The 19,833-nt window shown below is 51.2% G+C and overlaps 7 protein-coding genes across 7 annotated transcripts; 4 read left to right on the forward strand and 3 right to left on the reverse strand.

The window, feature by feature from the left end:
• The first annotated feature begins 972 nt into the window (after window positions 1–972).
• Window positions 973–2,007, forward strand: P168DRAFT_289889 (MARVEL domain-containing protein). The gene is made up of 4 exons (XM_024837097.1): window positions 973–1,117; window positions 1,207–1,473; window positions 1,593–1,836; window positions 1,894–2,007. The coding sequence occupies exons 1-3, from the start codon at window positions 1,076–1,078 to the stop codon at window positions 1,812–1,814; spliced, it is 531 nt and encodes a 176-aa protein (XP_024693664.1). The 5' UTR covers window positions 973–1,075; the 3' UTR covers window positions 1,815–1,836; window positions 1,894–2,007.
• Window positions 2,008–3,038: 1,031 nt separating this feature from the next.
• On the reverse strand, window positions 3,039–4,570 carry P168DRAFT_281412 (terpene synthase family protein; the record flags this gene model as incomplete). The annotated part of the gene is made up of 9 exons (XM_024835930.1): window positions 3,039–3,132; window positions 3,185–3,402; window positions 3,462–3,495; window positions 3,546–3,635; window positions 3,687–3,843; window positions 3,903–4,070; window positions 4,122–4,140; window positions 4,207–4,333; window positions 4,395–4,570. 9 exons carry the CDS (start codon window positions 4,568–4,570, stop codon window positions 3,039–3,041), a joined length of 1,083 nt encoding a protein of 360 aa, XP_024693665.1.
• Window positions 4,571–5,879: 1,309 nt separating this feature from the next.
• On the forward strand, window positions 5,880–7,414 carry P168DRAFT_296749 (oxygenase MpaB family protein; the record flags this gene model as incomplete). The annotated part of the gene is made up of 3 exons (XM_024838130.1): window positions 5,880–6,284; window positions 6,336–7,064; window positions 7,121–7,414. The coding sequence occupies 3 exons, from the start codon at window positions 5,880–5,882 to the stop codon at window positions 7,412–7,414; spliced, it is 1,428 nt and encodes a 475-aa protein (XP_024693666.1).
• A 4,319-nt stretch (window positions 7,415–11,733) lies between these two features.
• On the forward strand, window positions 11,734–13,908 carry P168DRAFT_296750 (RNA polymerase III-inhibiting protein MAF1; the record flags this gene model as incomplete). The annotated part of the gene is made up of 2 exons (XM_024838131.1): window positions 11,734–11,802; window positions 12,922–13,908. 2 exons carry the CDS (start codon window positions 11,734–11,736, stop codon window positions 13,906–13,908), a joined length of 1,056 nt encoding a protein of 351 aa, XP_024693667.1.
• Window positions 13,909–14,991: 1,083 nt separating this feature from the next.
• P168DRAFT_268023 (uncharacterized protein) lies at window positions 14,992–17,218 on the forward strand (the record flags this gene model as incomplete). The annotated part of the gene is made up of 3 exons (XM_024835070.1): window positions 14,992–15,097; window positions 15,167–15,886; window positions 15,947–17,218. Exons 1-3 carry the CDS (start codon window positions 15,041–15,043, stop codon window positions 17,216–17,218), a joined length of 2,049 nt encoding a protein of 682 aa, XP_024693668.1. The 5' UTR covers window positions 14,992–15,040.
• A 280-nt stretch (window positions 17,219–17,498) lies between these two features.
• On the reverse strand, window positions 17,499–19,203 carry P168DRAFT_289898 (putative COPII-coated vesicle protein). The gene is made up of 4 exons (XM_024837098.1): window positions 18,991–19,203; window positions 18,309–18,899; window positions 18,078–18,208; window positions 17,499–18,027 (listed from the first exon to the last, which is right to left on the reverse strand). Exons 1-4 carry the CDS (start codon window positions 19,079–19,081, stop codon window positions 17,683–17,685), a joined length of 1,158 nt encoding a protein of 385 aa, XP_024693669.1. The 5' UTR covers window positions 19,082–19,203; the 3' UTR covers window positions 17,499–17,682.
• Window positions 19,204–19,345: 142 nt separating this feature from the next.
• P168DRAFT_289899 (uncharacterized protein) lies at window positions 19,346–19,830 on the reverse strand. The gene has a single exon (XM_024837099.1). The coding sequence runs from the start codon at window positions 19,756–19,758 to the stop codon at window positions 19,576–19,578; it is 183 nt and encodes a 60-aa protein (XP_024693670.1). The 5' UTR covers window positions 19,759–19,830; the 3' UTR covers window positions 19,346–19,575.
• Window positions 19,831–19,833: the final 3 nt, after the last annotated feature.

Below are 19,833 nucleotides of genomic sequence, written 5' to 3' on the forward strand. Positions count from 1 at the left end.
AAGAATAAGGTTATTCGCGTCAGAGAACCCATAAAATACAAATTGACCTGGCAATCGAGAGGATTGGTGGAGTCATCAGTTACCCACTTGTGAATTGAGGAATCAAGGTAGTACTGTGCCTTGACCTTTTCTCTTCTCATCCATCAAGACGTTCTCATTGACAAGCATATCGAGTCTTATGTACCCACCAGGAAGTCTGGTCGCCCAACTGAGGGGCTCAATCTAGGGTCGACGAGGGGACAAAAGCCATCCGGCACCTGAGACAAGTGGATAGCTGCATACGTTCAATGATTTAGTGGTCTGACCCTCTAGAGATGTAAACCATGCAAGATTGAGACGATCCATGGTCGAGAATGAGATGTCGATCCAACGAAAAGCGGGGACGCTGCAGGGCTGCCGTTGCAATGGACACTGTCGTTGGCTCCTGGTGACGGCATCAGTGTTTCAAGCCGGATCGAGGCGGAAGCGATGGGTGGGTAAGACTCAAGGGGACGGATAGAGCAGGGGAATAGGCAATGCTGTGTCCGTTGGTAAAATAATTGAATCCTAGGTACAGGTGGATGCAGGTACAGGTTCTCACTATGTCGGCGCCAGTGATATTGTGTAGGGCCCAGTATCTGTTCTACTTATCCCACGATCGACGATAAAGGATTTGGCGGCTATTTGATATACAGAAAAAAATTCAATTAGTACACTAGCAGGAGTTCTAGCCAGCCTCATGGCATTCTGCAGACTCGAATGAATCTGGGTCGACTGCAGGAGTGGTGGACTCTTGTGCGGGTGGTGAGTGGTGATCTCACGAGTCCCGCACCGACGCATGACGTAGCAGACCAACTACCCACTTCAACACCATCCGTCATCATCGGGCTCCGGCCATTCCGTGCTTCAAATATACCTCTGTTCGCCTATGCTTTTCTTTCGCCGGCTTATAATTCCGGTCTTTCTCTCTTCCTTCTTCTTAATTCCTATCGTTGGTGATCTATCCTCTTGACAGCAACAGCTCCTGGTTTACCACCCCTTGTTACCCCACGACACACAAGTCTATCGTTACAGCAAACCCGCTGAATAATTCACCATGGGTATGAGAGGAATTCAGCTCGGCCTGCGGCTGTGGCAGGTATGTTCCATCCGCGATCATGAATCCCTGCGAAACCACATATCGCGAAATAATGGGGTGAGGGGTGTTCGAGGACTAATACGGTGCAGTTCATTTGGACCTTGCTCGTCATGGCCCTCATTGGTAACATGCTGAACGAATCCTTTGCTGGAGACCCCGCGACGGTCAACTACTGCATGTTCGTGTCGGCGTGGTCGATGTTCACACTACTCTACCTGGTCCCGGCGTCGTTCAATCTTGACTGGGCCTTGTCGCCTTTCCTCATGGTCGCTCTGGATTTGCTCAACGCGCTCTTCTTCTTGACTGCGGGTATTGCTCTGGCATCGCGGCTGGAGGCTCACAGCTGCAGCAACGAAGTAAGTCCTTTCTTACTATTTATACTCTTGACGTCCGAGGCGGGCAGGAAAGAGAGCGGATCGTCTTTAGATCTCTTGACCCACACAGACCCACTTGCTAATGATTGTCGATCATATAGGAATACACCCTCCACAACGAGATCACCAATGGCTCCTACAGCCGTCAGAAGCGCTGCCGTGAGGCCCAGGCTTCTACTGCATTCTTGTGGTTCGCATGGGCTGGATATACTGCCTCCTTCATCATGTCGTTCCTCATGGCCCGTCGGTCCAACACCAGCATGCGCGGCCGCACTGGTCCTGCCCGCGGCAGCGTTGGCCGCCCCAGCATGGCCCAGGTGTAAATTTGGTATCGTCCGGAACATCGTGAGTTTGGTACTGCAGCTTTGAAAGGGGACCAATTGAACTAATACAACTCATAAGGCTCAGTATATCGCTCATTTCCTGCACAAAGATTCTGAGAACAGGAATGCAGAATGCACCTAGTGGATAGCGTTGCAAGAAGAGTTACGATACCAAGTCTAATTAATCGTGTTCGGCGTCACGGTTGGGGATCATCTGCACTCCCCTCCTTAATATTTACGCCTTTTGTTTGGGATTTATGCAAGTATAATAGCCAACCCTCTCGGTGGCTTATTTCGTCTTATTGGATAATTAATAATCTTGATGTGGGAGTTTAGGAGGTAGCCCGGTTTGGGCGTCAAAATATACATGGGATGATGGTGTCGAAAGAATTCGACAGGGAAGGGATGGGTGGTCAATGGATGAGTTGTGATCTGTGTATTTCTTTTTCTTTTGCTCTATCACGTTGAATATTTTGTAATATTGGGTAAATCGAGGTTGTTCGTGATCTATTTTGTTCTATGATCTGTCATATCGAAAAGCCTGAATATATTTGCCTGAGGTATTGATTAAGTGCAACTAAGAATTAGTTATGCATGCATAACGGAAATCTTATGTAGCTAAAATTCACTACTTCCTAAGAATTGTGGGAGACCGGTAAAGCGATCAAAAGATGAATGATATGGGTGATTATCAAGGACTGCGAATAGTTGCAGGATTATTGAAACAAGAAGAGCCGAGATAACCATTTATGGGAGAAAACACCACAAGTCAGCTGACATGCTGGTCGATTGCATGTTTCACAATTGCCCAAGCATAAATAGTGCTGTCCCTGGTCACTGACCTGTCTGTCCGACGCGGGTCCGAATCTTCTTCTCCTATACAACTTTTTGGATCCCAGCCTCCCTTCTTCACCGGGTCGTCAATCCTCACGTTTTATATGATGGTTGCTTCCAAATGTCGTCCCAAATCATTCGTTACCGTAGGAAGGGTAATTAATCCAAATCTCTACAGAAAACCCCGTTGAACTAAAACCAAGAACTCCGTTCGATAATGAGCAGCAGTGTGCTACAACCAATATAAGGTGGGCTCTGATTCCAATGACAGAAATTATATACACTAATATTGTATGGAGCAGCATAAATAGCATTAACAAAACTTTGAAATGGATATATGTACCAACACTCTACGCTATATACGGCTCACCGGTGTATGCCTCACAAGTCTCATTTGAAATCAGCCATTTGAGGCCTCACCGTCACCATCCACGTCTTGCGGACTGCCTCGTTTGCCTTTCCAAAATATCTTCCAGAGCGGAAACTATGCCAATATTAGCTCCAATATGACTGAGACCAACGATCGACTATCTTACCTCCAGTTCAGATTGGCCTTGACGACATTGACAACTCCGAGGATGTACTCCTGGACTTCATAGTCGACTTCCTCGCCCCAGCTCGGTAGTTCTGCTAGAGCAAGGTACCAATCACGATAGCGAGAGACAAGCATGTTACCGACGTGGTTGAACGCCTTCTGTGCCGGCATGCCAGAGCTCCGGCATGTGGCTACCATGTTATGGGCGACACCCTCTTTCTGCGATTTTGTCAGTATTGAAGCCATAACCTCATTATGGTATGGTGCTCAAGACATACCTCTTCCTTGCAGTACGAGAGGATATCGTTTTGCCTGTGATCCGTGAGAAGTTGTTCATCTGGTGGAGGGGCTGAAGTACTGACAGCAACACCAGATCAATTCCGATCCGTTCAATTTCCTTGATACTCCTCGCCTCGAATACACAGTCTGGAAGGTTTAATTTGTGGGCATACCTAGGGAAATTATCAGCAGTTTTCATCCATTCAGATTATTTCTCAACATACTCCACTAGAGCAAAGAGAGGCGAGACTCCGGCAGACTGCCTTCTCAAGGCAAGCATCTCTTCCAGCGAAGGGGACCTTCCGGTGGAACAGGCACGGACTTGTTCAATGCTTCCATTGCAGTAGTCGGTCATTGTCTTTGCGAATCTGCGTCGGACCCCTGCTCTTGATTAGCCCGCATTCAAGAAGACTTCTGGTAGAAGTGGGATCAACGCCTACCTGCAGGAGAAGATGCTGCCATGCGGTCCCATACTGAGTTATGCACCCGGACGAGGGGATCCTCTTCATAGTGTGACTGCCCCTTGTCCTCCGCCATCCCTGCTAGTAATCTGTCCACCAACTCTTGGGCACGCACCGGGTCATCTTTCAGGCCCCCGTTGTCAAATTCTTCGGCATATTGTTAGCAAAGGCGTATGCACTCGGTCAGATTATACATACGATCATCAAATGGGAAAACCTGCATAGAGAAGTCAACGTAAGCACACCAAAACTTTAACCATCACGTTGCAACAGCGACACATACCCAGTTACCCCAGTCAATCACTGTTCGGAGCTCTTCTGGCGATGCGTGGGGGACTGCAATGGAGCAGAAATAGGCAAAGTCTGTCTTCCCCAAGACCCTTTCGGTTCTTTCGTCAAAAGAGCACACACTAATGAGAAGAAAGTCAATTATGTCCTGCGACAGCTATGGTCTGGTGTACAGAAGCTTACTTGCAGATCCATGCCTCACATTCCCGTCTCATAATATCATAATGTGGGTTGACTTTCGGAGCTCCAGACAGAAAGAGCACAAACATGTCTGGAAGGCGCACAGGAATAGAGGTATTTTGGCGTCCCAGTCTGGTACGAGGCCGGACCATCGGCTGAACAAGTTGAGTGACTGCCATGATTGAGTGATGTGTGTAAATTGGAAAGGCACTGGTGGTCTTTGAACAAAACTTGAGTGGTTAAGAACAGAGCAAAGCTTGGTTTGAAAGACTTGTGTCTGATGATGCCTCAAACTTCGAACGAATAAAAACGACCTTTTATAATATTTCTACCACTGCTCAGCCCCCGGCCTATCCTTGGGTCTTGGTGTGCAACGACATCGTCATCCATATCTAGATACATCTCGGTCGTCTTCGGTGATACAGCGTGACCCACGACAATACCGGATTGATAAACTAGATCAATCCTTTTGTCTTGGTATTTCTAGCGGCTGAAGCAAATATCGGGCAATTCGAAGAACGCCACAGCATTGATCATCGTTAGGTCGGACAATTTCCAGCATAATATGCACCGGATGAGCACACGAGGTTTGCATATCTCCCCATTGTCACATTGCGTCATGTCGGCTGTGGCGCAGGAGCTGAATCTTGTGAACTATTGATAATCGTTCGGTTCAATGGGGAAGGTGACTACGAAAATCCCGTATCCTGAGCCACGCGGACGCCCCATATATGCGGATGTCAAGTGGGGCCGAAAATGACCAGTATGTGCTGCCTTGAGATCCTAGCGTGAGATCTAGGGCGTCCCGAGATCTCGTTTCAGCTCGCATAACTAGTACTCATCGCTTGGATTTCCCGGCTGGTCTCTCCTAGGAGGGAAAAGTGGACGCGCTTAGCGCAGTGATGTGAGACTGATCCACGCCTGCAAGCCGAAGATCGATTCCAACCCCACCTTCGCATCAGTAAATATCGAAGGAATCGCTCTCCAGTTTCCCAAGTGAAAGATCTACGGGTCTGTGCAAACCCTCGCTAGCTTGCTGTGATGATGTATCGATCTACCGCATATGTGCCAACCTCTCCCGAACACCCCCGCAGCCATTGGTCATTTGTTCAAAATAATATATGCCTTTGGTAGCATGTGGCGCGGAAAGTTTGAACTGTAGCCTCGGAAAACCGGCAGTGCATCCGTACAGGGTCATTGTTCAGCTGATGCCATCCGATTTGAGAAATCAAAGTGGGCTGAAAATGAGGTCAGGGCAAAGAACTGCAAATCCCGGGCAAAAAGGATGCCTGATAATCTGCTAAATGGATTGGGGGGGCCAAGTCCCTCGTATCGCCGAGAGATGGCATGCCTTGTTTTTTTGAGTCAGACGTATATAATGGGAGTCATGGCCACAGGTGGCCTTATTCGAGCATGTACAAAGTTCCTTGGAAAACGACAGTCCCGTGGTCATTTCACCTACATCAGTCTTACTACGGCGTTTGAAATATGGAGGCTGTTCCGTACCATCCACAAACAGGGGAGAAGATCACTGCCTGGGGGTACTCGTTTACCTGGAGTGATGACCACCTCCCGAGGAAGGAAACTGAGCCATTGCGTCAGCAACATGATACGCTGGGAGCTGAGGCGCTGAAGAGGCTCCAAACCATACAAGCATCCCTGATGGAAGACAGCAAGGCCAAGGGAGTCCCCCCTTCGCCTGTTGATCTCTACGCCCTTCTTCGGGATCACCGCCAGAACGATGACATCCTCTCCCAGTTCTGGGAGGAGACGCATACGGTTCCTGACTGGGTGGACTGGGAGCAGCTTGCGCGTGCGCAGAAGTTCTTCTACCGATATGCCATAGCAAACATTGTTGGGTTCGCGCTACAAGGATTTGTCGCGGAAAACTCGGTAAGGATTCCTCCCTGGTCTGGTCTCGAAATAGCACTAACCCTGTACCAGGCCTCGCCTGGCGTTGTCGAGGTACTCGTGCGGACCGGCGGCTTCTCGACAAGGGCCCTTCTAGGACGCTTGTTGGAGACATTCCAATGGCTGATTCAGGTCACGAAGGATCTAGCGGCGATTCAGCCCGGAGGCGAAGGCCATGTCGCAACGATCCGTGTGAGGCTGCTCCACTCTTCGGTTCGCCAACGGATTCTCAAGCTGTGTCAGACCCGGCCGAATTACTTCGACACAGAGCAGTTTGGCATTCCAGTCAATACGCTAGATTCGGTCCATTCTATTAGCACGTTCAGCTGCAATCAGCTGTGGCTTCAACTTCCCAAGTTCGGCATCCAACCCTCCGAGCAGGAATGCGAGGACTACGTTGCTCTCTTTCGATATCTGGGCTATGTGATTGGCACACCCACTTCCTACTTTGAAACCTCTGCGCAGGCGAAGCTCGTGATGGAGAGTCTCCTCGTGCATGAGCTGCGCACGACGGAAACGTCCCGCGTGGTGCTCTACAATTTCATGGAGTGTGTGGGGAACCTGCCCCATCCATTCCATGTGTCCAAGCAGTTCATCGAGGCAGGCAGCCGGTGGATCAACGGTGACGAGCACTGTGACTCACTCAACCTGGGCAAACCATGGGTGCTCTACTACCTCGTGTTCCTGGGCCACTGCATCCTGGTTACGGGGCTTGCATGGGCGCAGCGCATAATCCCGGGAGTTGACGAAGCGATGATCAAGGTAAGGGATCCTTGACCCTGCATATGCCAGCAACGGCAATAACTAATTGGCGGCAGTTCTTCCGGTGGGCCATGTATCAAGGTGTGGTGATGCGCAAATCACGCACGCGCTTCAATTTCCAATACGTCCCGCAGATGGGCAAATGCACGGGACGAGAGAAACACACTGCCGACGGGGGCGATCTCGCGGGGCATAAGCCGTTATCACTCCGGTGGCCTGACTTTTCTGTCGTCACCAACATGGGATATTTCGAGATGGTGCTGCTATTCGTGACGATTGGTACGGGGGTTTCCCTAGCCTGGGGGCTGTGTGGAGCGTTGATAGCCTTGAAGACAAGGCTGGCGGCCTAACCATGCCGAACAACCACAACGGTTTTTGAACCGGCGGGGCAGGAATGACGAGTTTCAGCTAGCATGTACACCAATCAAGTATACCCCATTGTCACTTTTGCCACCCAGTAGTCTAGTCCCTCGATGAGGCTCCTCCTCGCCAAGAACCCTACTGATCGCCTAAAAACTGTCAAACAGCCGTTCGTTGATCATATGCAGGTCGCTAAAACAGTCACAACCCGGTATTGACCCTTAACCCTTCACCCTTGTCCCTCAGCCCTTGTGCCTCGCGACTAGGAGAACATTAGCATCGCGCCTAGATTTCCATTTACGACGCACCTGAATTTCCAATAAGAAACGGTTACCTACATCTACAGTCACACCGGCAGTTACGCCGATCCCGACCCGTCGATATCACACAATAGTATACGATAGTATACGATAGCTAGGATATTGCAGTATAGCAAGGATAAGACAGGCTAGCGACCCTCCACCAACCACTATCAATCGCGAATTCTAGCCCATCACGCATATCGTCGATTGTCACTAGGCAGCCTTAGGCGACCGCCCGTATTGTACATGGGCAGGATATCACACCCGGTTGATCCTCCCATCACGGGCTAACTAAGTGGTTAAGCGAGGTTTTTGGCCGGATAGTTTGCTACTATCTGCCTTCCTGCCTATATACTAACCTTGATCGGGATAAAGGCTGGCACATTCTACCTAGTTTATGGACGATGTTGTTTAGAACTGTTATCTCGTGGGTGGGTGCGGGGTACGTCACACGCAGGGGAGACAGGCTTCCTGATTTACCATGCTTTAGTTGTATCTGCTAGTTTTTATATAAAGTTAACTAGTTGATTACTTAGTCATTGATAAAGTCCTCCAAATAATGCCATTTATTTGAACAACCAGCCCATAAATAAATTCCCGTAACCTTCTTTCCAGGATGACTACAGTAAGGCAAGTGAGTAAGTATCAGGCCGCAGCAAGGCGGAGTCACCTGAGTGAGAATGAGGCTGCTTACATGCCTGAGGGTGAGTAAGTATGAGTAATTGTGTATTTGTATGTGTGTGTGGAGACACTTATATGATACGATATATGTGATTTCAGGGTTTCATCATTATGCATGCATTGTTGGTTGGATAATAAATTGTTTGTTGGATTTTAAATATAGGTACGTATTAGATGATGGGCTGCTGGGGGTGGGTGTCAGCCTTGTTGATAGGGGTGTTACCTATCTAGGTAGTAGGAGTGATGGCCCAGGCCTGGATTGTTTGTGGCTGGTGTAGAGGTGCTGATGCTGGGTGGTGTGAGTCAGGGGGTATAGTTATGTATTGTTGGGGGTTATGGGGTGGGTGGTTTTGTTTGAAATGCTCTTGGGGTGGGAAGTAGGGTATATGCTCGCGTATATTGTGCTGGTTAGTTGAGAGGACTGGTATCAGCTATGTGTATCGTAAGATTAGGAATCAAGAGAATGTGTAGCCTTTCATAGGAGGATTGTTCCAGTCATTGAGCTTTAATTCTGGTATGTATGTACTCTCAGAAGAAAGGACAAATTGCTATAGTCACCTCATCATGATGATAGCTACCTGGATAGAATATATGGGCTCTAGGTTAGAAAACCCCGGTCCTTTTGGCCCTTACCTGCGGGTACTGGTCCTATTCATCGTCCATTCTTTGAACCTGGCTACGCCGGATCGAAGTCTACGCCGCATAGTGTAGACCTCCAGTGGCACCTGAAGTGAAATACCAAGTAAACCTGTCGGTGGCTCCTTGCGACACCTCGACCCTCGACATCTATCCCGTCAATGACACGGACTTGCCAAATCGTTCATTGTCCCTGAACATTGGTATTGACCATCGCTGTACTCCGGTTGGACTTGGCTAATGGAAGCCTTACAACAGACGTAGCGAGCTACAAACAGCTCGGAAGCGTGTCTGGCTGTCCTGCATTACGATGCTACGCCGGTACCTTGAAGCTGAACCCAGGGTCGCGATGCGAGAAATCAACCCCGGAAACACATATCACGGCACCAAGATGGATCGCAGGTTTCTCAATACAAGCTCGTCAACGAGACGTCAAAATTGTCTTGATTGTAGAATCTGCCCTTGAATATAAGTCGAAACTCTCGAGTTTCTCCGTTCAATCGGGGTGGCGGGCCGGATCTTGGCAAGGAGCAAGCAGCAGGTCAAAACCAGGGCTGCGTTTCCCTAGACGATATCCTGCAACACATAGCGGAGGTATTCAGACTTTATCATTTTCAGCTGAAGGGCGATCGAAAAGCAGCGGTCCGCTGGTGGTCAGAGTATCGAGTGGCCCAATGGGTCTTGCCGCAACTCATCGTTGCCGACTTCGGGGTATGAGTCGAATATTCTCCATCGGAGACTGTAAGTCTGTCCCTCCAAGTAATTCGATCTCAGCTGGCAGATGATTCAGCTTGCCATACACATAGTCCAAAGGTTTGCATATTCCGGATGCAAGAACATCCCAGGACCCAGTGAGATTCACAATCGAGCTGACACGTGTCTAGGCAGGCCAGGGGATGAACGTATCCATGATGGATGCGTCCAATCTCATGGAAACTCGCATACTCCGTCTGGGGCCTGACGCCGTCCACAAGTCTAGATGGGTCAAATGAGATCCTGAGAACATATCATACGGAACGATTCTCCAACGTCCAGCAATTGATAGACTTTGATCAATACTGCTACAGCGTGATCCAGGCCGTCCAAAAAGAGAAAGGGCAGGCGGAGACGCTGAAAATATATTCTCCAATGACCTCGTCGAGGTCTATCGCCGGCTAAAGAGTTTCATCTGCGGCTACGGGGTGAGTATCCCGAGAGCAGCGTGTGCGGTATAGGGGCATTTCCACTGACGGCTGGGATCACAGTTCTGTTGTCCTCTGGCCCGGACGGAGACTGCTTAACGTCCAACTCAAGAGATATACAGATGAAGGTCGCTGTAATCTGCATGATGATACCATTGATCGACAGCTCCCGTTGTGTCTGGTTTTCCTTTGCGAATAATGTTGCTCCAGGTCTTCCCTCAAACAGCCGTTTCAAGATCCTCCTTTTTGCATCGACCAATCTCTTAGATCCCGACAGACAATCTGCGCACGCTCTGCGTCATGTTGCCTCGACGATCCTACCGAAATTGCCATACTCCACTATCCAGCAGGCAGTGGTATAGCCAGCGTTCCATGGGGGTTTGGATGGTAGTCTGTTCCCCATGCAATAAAGGAGCTCTATGAGATGCGATTCTATATTGGGACTGAAATCGATGATGTGTATGTGAGATACGGAGTGAATGCGAATCAAGGAGTCTGAGCTGTCGTCAGGCCCGATGAATACATTGGAAAGGTTGGGAGACTGGAGGAGATTGAAGGTGTAGAGGAGTATAGTCAGTGTATAGTCAGTGTCACGCGTGGATAAGCTTTTATTATATAGTTGGCCAGTCGGTCGCCAAGACTTGCGAGAAAATTGACACCTTGGACTCGATCGTTCTCTTTCTCGGAATAGGGCCTTTTCTTTCAATTGTTAGCATTATCAAAAACGATACCATCGATTGCACCCCGACTTAACCCCTATATCGTCCACTTCATCTGGTGAGCGGGGCCAATAAATGCGGGCGAATGAATAAGACCAGCGATTCCCCCGAATCATTAATTTCTCCCGCTCTCCTCATCGACCTCCGTCCACCCTCCGAACCCCTCAAAACAACCACTTGTCATAACTCACCCACCCCCTCTCAATCCACACAATGGCGATCCAGTGAGACCACCGGATGATTTCCGTGTGTTGTATGGAGCTGACAGTCCCCCTTTCAGATACTTGATTCTACTCTCCCGTCAGGGTAAAGTGGTGCGTTCTCGTGGCCCACCCGGCTTTGGACCCGCCCGCAAGCTCGCTTGAGACTGACTGGACACAAATTTTATCACAGCGTCTGGCCAAATGGTTCACCACTCTCTCTCCGAAGGAGAAGGCCAAGATTGTCAAGGATGTGACGCAGCTGGTTCTGTCCCGTCGCACCCGCATGTGCAACTTCCTCGAGTACAAAGGTACTAGCCTTCTCTTTGCATACCTTCAGCCCTCCCACGGCTTGTCACTAACAGTCTGACTTGATTCTTCCAGATAGCAAAGTCGTCTACCGTCGCTATGCCTCCCTCTTCTTCATCGCCGGGTGCGAATCCAACGACAACGAGCTGATCAACCTCGAAATCGTCCACCGATACGTCGAGCAGATGGACAAGTACTACGGCAACGTGTGCGAGCTGGACATCATCTTCAACTTCCAAAAGGCATACTTTATTCTGGATGAGCTATTGTTAGCGGGCGAGATGCAGGAGAGCAGCAAGAAGAATGTGCTTCGGTGCATCAGTCAGCAGGATAGCTTGGAAGACATGGAGGTGAGTTGATATTTCTTTACACTGCACGAGGGTACTACGATCCGGAAGATACACGGCATTACCTTCTTTGATGCCGCGTGGTCTTTTACGTCCGGTAGCCTTCAGCTGTACATGTGCCTGCCTTCCCCCCCGTTGGTCTTGTTCTTGGGCCCCCCCTGGATGACTGCACGCCCCACGATGACCCCTGCTTCTGCGCTGGACCTCACTCCTAATCCCTGGGCCGACACGATGACTCTCCTACCCGACCGTGGCTAACGATAACCCCACAGGTTGAGGAAGATGTGGTTACGAAGATCATGTAGGGTGTATTTCTACAGACCAGACGTGGCCAAGTGATTCTCCGGGTTTCCTTTGATCTTTAATATATTTATTGGGCATATTCGCTTTGTTGGTTGGACATGATTGAGGCGTTGGACGTACATAGGCGTTGATTCCCACCAGTCGACACCAGAGAGACTAATAATAACTTGTTGATTTGAACAAACCACGCGAAACAAAGAATTGGGCCGGATTGAATGACGTGGAGGGATGGAACCAAGGATGGAAGAGGAATGAATTGGATGCCCAGACTTCTCGTGAGGGAACTGCGTCATTTCACTGGTCCATTCCCACCCCACGTGACGGCCTCTCCGCCGGCCTCGTCCATCTCATGATGTCCCTCTCTCCCCCCGTGTCCACCCTCGATTCCCTCGATTCCCCGTCGTGTTCTACTTTCCATCACCTTTTTTTATCGGTTTATCGATGCCCATCGGCTGTGCCATGGCCTGGTTTCCCCTGACTCTTCCCTGTTAACCTTGACTGTCCCTTCATCACGTCACTCACCCAATCACCGCACCCTGACCGCCCACCCGCTGCTTATCGCCGATCGGCTACGTTGCAATCGACCACGAATCCAGCTTATCTTCCAGGATTAAAGCACTCCCCTTGCCTAGTTGTCGCGCGGAAGATATCTGTTTGACAATTAATCATTTCTCCGACCGTTGAATCGCTTCGTTGGAACCGGTATTTCTGGACCACGCGGGATCGCACTATTACGCAAGATGAAGGTCCGTTTGCGTCGCGCAAGACAGCGATGCCAGAATCCCCTCGACTATGTGCTTACCACTTTGAATATTACAGTTTCTTCCTTTGCCAGAGATCGAGGACGTGACGAGTTCGCTCAACTTCGACACCGCCGATTGTCACATCCTAGGGGGCTGCGACCTCTACACCACCAAGGCCGCTCGAGCCGATCGGAAACTGTACAAGAACATCGAACAATCACTCGAATCCCAATATGAATCGGTGCTGCGTCTGTCGGCATCGCTATCCCCGCCAAATGCGACCGACGCCGCCGCGTCGCTGAATTTATCACGTGCCAGTCCGTTCGGGCCCCTGAGTGAACACTCGAGTCGTCGGACATTTGCCTATCTGATCGCGACACTGAACGCGAGTCACCCGGATTACGACTTTTCCCACGTCTTGCGCCCGACGGACTTTCATCGCGAGCGAAATTTGAAGCGCGTGATGAACACGGTCGACACGACCCTATTCAACCTGCGACCGCGGGAAGCGATCGACGTGACCCCCCCGTCGCCCGGCACGATATCCGGTTCCTACAATGCAGAAGCGTCATCCACATGGGGACCAAGGATGTGGAGGATCATCGACGAGCAAATGTCGCTGAAAGAGTGTTCGATCTACTCCTACTCGCCGGACGAGGACCCGTCAGACGCGGACGATGGCGCGATCTGGAGTCTCCACTACTTCTTCTTCAACCGTCTACGAAAGCGCGTCAGCTACCTCTATCTCCGTGCCATCCCCATCCTAAGTCACACGCCGAGCGAAGGCCTCGCGACTCCCACGACGAAGCGGACGTTCGACGACGGATATCTCACGCCCGCCGACACGGGATCCAGCAAACGCGCCCGGTACTGGCTGGGAGACCAAGCCGAGCTCGAGCCGGAGACCGAAAGCGAAGAAGAGGACAACACGAGGCCAACGAGGCCGGTGGTTGACGAGTATGATAACTACATGCTCAGCGACGAGGAGTTCCGGTCCCGGTCCGGCAGCAAGGCAACTGTGCGCGCCATGAGCGAGGAAATTGCCGACTCAATGGACCTGTAACCAAGATCTTTTGATATCCCTTGTTTTGATTCATGTTTATACTTATTTCTGTTTCTTTTCTCTGCTTCTGCTCCGCTGTTGGCATTGCTTTGGGATTTCCTCCGTTCATGGCGTTTTTTGACATGCATTCAACCTGCATCGGCAAGGTCGGGGAGTTTCGGATCCCGGCACCGGGGAGAACAGGCACCTTCCCCCATATTAATATCAATATCAGGACGAGACGGGAACTTTGGGCCTGGATTTGACGATGATGACGATTGAGCGCTCCATACCCCTGCGAAATGGCGCGCTATAGTTACTGCGAGGAGACGTTGACGTTGTCCTTGTTCTGTTCTGTTCTTGCTTGTAACTTACTTTCCATGACAGTATTGAACATTATTCTTCCTTTTTTTCATTCTGGTTTATCTTAATACATCGTTATGGTCTTGCTGTCCCTCATGAGACCAAGTACAGCTAGGAGTCTGCTATTTTACATGGCACCGCGTCTCCTCCGGTCGTTTCTTTCAACAGCGTAGCTCTATCTGCCAAGGTTCGCAAGAGAACACATCGGATAGATTATTCTATTAATGAAAGCCGACACCCATGACGAGGCCAAGGCGCAGACCGAGGTTGAAGGGAGTAGCGGGACGCGTCTCCGTCAAGGAGACTATAGTCATTGTTTATTGAGTGTGTAATTTGGAGTTTTTAGTTGTATATTTTGTTTATTGAAGCATGGCTGAATGCTTTCACTTTCCATAAGGGTTAATAAGTATGTGATAAGAGATATATATAGTACATTGTATAATGCGGGGTGGATTGGACAGGGTCGGGACTTCCGGTCTGTCCTGCGTTGGGAAATTCGGTAGATTTCAACCATATTATCCTTCTTTTTAGTGAAGATATATTGATAAACAGGAGGTCTAAAGCTGAAGTATCATGTCAGTGTCGTTAGATCTCCTTCTGGCCTGGTGATATCACGCTGGTGATTCACGCCTCAGGCACCACTGCGATACGGGCAGGTGGTCCGTGCACGGGCGCAACAACTGGCCTGATAATGCTGCTGATCCATTCCACCTCCTCCTTCCTTCTGCCTTCCCACCCACCGACGCTCTCGTCTTTCCTGTCACACCACAATCGCGTGCTGATATTCAACATGGCTGACGAAGAAGAGCGCGTCAAGGCTGAGAAGCTGGCCGCCGCCAAAAAACGGGTACATCCATCCACCCCCCACGGAGCATAGCTAGCTGGATAGCACGCGCATACTAACCCATGACAACAGGTAGCGCAGCTTCAGAAGAAGAAGAAGGGCGGGAAGAAAGCTGGAGCTGCTTCTACCAGCGAAGCTCCGAAAGAAGCAGCCGAATCTACCGACCAGACCACCCCCGCTACGGAAGTCTCCACGCCTGCGGAGGAGGACAAGGACAAAGCGGATAGCAAGGCGGACGAGGCTGCGCCCAGCTCCGATCCCGCACCTCAAGATGACAGCCAACAATCACAGCCCGCGCCGCAGGCGGAGGAATCTCCTGTTGAACCGATGCCCGATGCTCCGACCGACGTGCCGACCTCCCCCTCTCCCGGCGCCGACCCCCAGCCCGCCTCCAAGTTAGAAGCTCCGTCGGGAGGCGCCCACGGCCGCCAGCCGTCACTGTCGATCCAGTCGAAGATGCGGTCGTCGTCGTTCCGGAAGAATTCGGTGTCGCAGGGTAGCAACAATAACAACTTGGCGCAGTCGCCGTCGACGACGATTAAGTCGCCCTCGCTGCCGCCGCTGTCTGCGGACGGGGACTCGGTGCACGAGGTGTATAAGAAGCAAGCGTCGCGTATCGAAGATCTTGAGAAGGATAATAAGCGGTTAGAGAAGGAATTGGAGGAAGCGTCGGGGCGGTGGCGCAAGACGGAGGAACAGCTTGAGGATCTGCGCGAGGCTAGCGTGGATGTCGCGGAGCTGAAGGATAAGCTGGCGAAGGCGGAACAGAAGGCTGGAGATGTAGAGGAGCTGGTAAGTGCTACGTACCCTTGTGTGCTACGTGTTTGAATCGGTCTAATGGAAATGTTATAGAAAGCAGAGATCGCGTCCCTTCAACGACAGAACTCCCACTTGCAGACCCGAACACACCGGAACAACGCGAGCGTGTCGTCCCCTGCGGCTTCCGAGTCGCCCCCGGCGGAGCTGACACAGCAGCTGGAGTCGAAGTCGGCCACCATCGAGGCTATGGAGCTGGAGATCTCGAACCTGCGCGCACAGCTGAGCTCTAGCAGCGCCCACGAGAGCCAGATCGCCGCGCTGGAGGAGAAACTGTCGGCCAGCGAGGCAGCGCTAGAGCGATCACAACGCGAGCTATCCGATACCAAGGCTGCGTTGACGCGGGCGTCCGAAAAAGCCGTCAAAGAAGGCGTCGACAAGACATCGACAGAGACGCTCATCAAGAGCCTCCAGCGCGAAGTCGAAGAACTAAAGAACGACAAGACCGAGTCCGAGAAGAAGCTCGACACGCTCGAAAAGAAACAACAAGCAATGACCAACCTACACAAGGAGACGGAGGCTCGCCACCAAGCGCGCCTGCGCGAAAGCGAAAAGACCGAAAAGGAGGCCGCCATGCAGCGCAAGCGGCTCGCCAGCGTCGAAAACGACAACCTCCGCCTCAAAGACGAGCTCGAGACCCTACGGAAGCGACACTCAGGAGCCTCCGGTGGCGGGGGCGCCGACGACGACGCCATCGACGAGCTCGAAGACGAAGAGCGCTCCCGCCTCCACCGCCGCATCCGCAGCCTCGAAGGCGAAGTCTTCGACCTCCGCCGCGGCGTCTGGCAAGAGAAACGCGAGGAACTGGCCGCCGCAGGCGGCGAGTACCCAGCGGAAGGCGCCCCCGACTATTCAGCATCATCCTCCAACGCCAACGCCAACGCCTTCGACGACGTCGACCTCATCGGCGGCAGCGGCGCCGAACACGCCCGCCGGCGCAGCATGGCCCAACAACAACGACACTCCTCCTTCTCCACCGTCCTCTCCAGCGGCCTCGCCGCCTTCACCGGCAGCAGCGGCGGGCCCACCAACCGCACCCGCACCCCCTCCCACCCACAACAACATCACGGCCACGGCCACGCCCCAGGCAGCCTCGAGCTCCTATCCGAAGAGAACTTCGACGACGAGTTCGACGAGGACGAGTTTGCGCGCGCGCAGGCCGAAGAAGAGGGCCGGAAGCGCGTGGCGTGGGTGCGCGAGATTAAGACCAAGCTGCGCGATTGGCAGGGGTGGAGGCTGGATTTGGTGGATAGTAGGGCAGGGGCTGAGGGGGCGGGGGTGGGCATGGGGGAGATGTTTGAGGTTTAACTTTGTCTCTTTCATTCTTGATCCCTTGTGAAATGAGATGGTTGATTAGATTAGACGAGATGAGATGAGATGAGATAATTTCCTCGCCCGTTTTTCTACTTCGTTTTCTACTGGAACTGGTATGAGGTGGTAGGTGGGAGGTATTGTGTATTCTATATATATATCCGGTCTAGGGAGACCTTTGATATTCACATTGAAGAGCTTCCAATAGTCGTCCTACTATAGACACTAAGTATGAAGTACATAACCACCAATAGTAATATATATGTAGTAAACATAGTAAAGAATACCCATAAAAATCAATTGTACAAAATATAAGTAAGTACCTGGTATGTAAACAGTAAACACCGAACAGACAAGCGAGCTAGCTAACCTACAGACCAAACAAAACCAACAAAGACAAGCGTTGTCAACTCAACCCTGAGGGTTAAGAGCAAATAAACTATCAGATAAGAACGAAAGAACTACTCCTCACTCTGATGAATCCTCCCATTCAACACCCCCTCACTAACACCACGCCTCTTCCTCCTAATCAACTCAACAAGCCACCCCGAAATCTGATACAGCCAGCCGCCAGTGACAACCACGCCAGACACGGTATTAACCAGTCTGATCAACAGCGAGAGAAAGCTCCCCCGCTCCTCACTGATGAGCAGCAGGATCGGCTCGATGTTATACTTGAAGAAGATGCCCGGGATGAAGAACGGGCTCTCGGGCAGCGGGGTCGCCTGGCTGGTTGCCGCGTACTGGTTCGTGAAGACGAGGTTGCGGGAGGAGCGGTGCGTGTCGGGCGAGGGGGCGGGATGGTGCTGAAGGTTGTGTCGACTGCGCGCGAGCCCTTGGAGTAGATTGTCGGCACGATGGAGAGGAAGTATTGGTATTTGTAGTAGTGGGATTCGGTGGAGGCAATGGTTTTGTCGAGCGGGTTGGCGATTGTTGGGTAGTGCGGGCCGAAAGAGAGTTCGTTGATGATGTGCGTGAAGTTGAATGCTGTTTTATCTTGACGTTAGCGGTGGTCTTGTTGACTTTGTGGTCTGGATATGATAGTGGGATAGAACGGTATGGAGGAAGTGAGGGAAAAGGGACATACTAGAATGATCCAAATGGCCCTGAAAGTCCCTATACCCATGTCCCCTCGCCGTAATTTGGAATTCCCCCTGCACCTTATTCCCCTCAAGACTGCCATAAATCCGGCACGAGTCCACCATATCCCCCCTCCGCAGCTTCGGACTCTTGGGAAACTTGCGGCGCGGATTATGCCTTACCTCACCGAGCACATGGCCCACATGAGTATCCGTCTCCTGCTCAAGCCGCCGCGCCTCGTCCTCCTGATTCAGCGTCTGGTACTCGTGGCTCCCGTCGGACAGCTCCTGGTTGCGCTTCTCCATCCACAGCTGCCAGGAGGTGGGCTCGCGCTTGAGCATCTCGCCGGCTAGGATGCGGTCGCCGGAGGCGTCTTGGATGTTGACGTGGATGGTGTCGCAGGGCATTTTGATGACGGTGTCGAAGTTGAGCTGCAGGTCGTGCGAGACGCCCTTTTCGACGCTGAAGTGGTGCGTCTCCGTGCCTTTTAGCCAGGTGCGGAATTCGGTCAGGGAGAAGAGCGTGCACACGGCGAGGATGAGGACGGTCCATTGGCCGCCGCGCCGGGTTGGGGTCGTGTAGGTTGCTTTGGTTTTGGCTGTGGTGTTTTTTGTTAATTTTCTTGCTTTTGCTTTATCTTTCTTTCTCTATATTCCTCTCTTTTAATAATTGAATGAATGTGTACGTACGAAAGGCATCGAATGTCTTCAGCCCGCCCTGCAACCCGGGCTTTTCCCCGAACGCATCCTCGTCCAGGTGATGTTTGGAATACCCATTCATTATGAGTTAGGGGTGCAGACGATTCACGACATGAATGAGAAAGACAAAAGACCACAGTTCCCTAATTGGCAGCTAAGAGGGAAGAAACGAGGGCGTCAGCTTGGGGGCGAAGGAGGTCGAGCGTCGGCGAGGCGGAGAGGCGCGCAAAGGCCAAGTAAGCCCGTTTGGGGCTCGCGTTATCGGGCCGCTTATCGGATGTGTTTGTTTAGTTTTCGACACTTTGGTTTCCTTTCTATACTGCGTACTAGGTTCCTTCTAGTCATGGTCATTATTTCAATTCTACCCTCTCTTCTAACTCAGTAACCCTGCAAACCACCATCCTCAAGAATGATAACGAAGGTCAAAAGAAAACAACACCGCTCCTCCAAAGTATATGCATCAAGGTCAAGCTCATATAACATCATCCACACCGTCATCGCCCACCACCGCTCATCAGACGGCATGGATATAGTGAGAAATAAATATACAGCGACTGCATCAAGGCCTCCAGTAGTTCATGGACCCCCGGATGCACATACAGTCTGATGGTCGTAAACGAAGGACATGAATGCAAAAGTCAACGAATCAACAAATCCCCGGTCATAACAATGCCACACGAGAGGCTGCAAGAACAGAAGACAAAGAAAAGACAAAAGAACAAAGAAACAAAGAAAACAGAACAGACCAAACAAACACATCAAGCAAAAGACGAGATGCTCAATTAGGGTATAATATCAACTCTCGTCTATCTCTCGTGTGCTCAATTTCCATCA

This window comes from Aspergillus campestris, assembly GCF_002847485.1.
Source record: "Aspergillus campestris IBT 28561 chromosome Unknown P168scaffold_5, whole genome shotgun sequence".
NCBI classification, from domain to species: domain Eukaryota; kingdom Fungi; phylum Ascomycota; class Eurotiomycetes; order Eurotiales; family Aspergillaceae; genus Aspergillus; species Aspergillus campestris.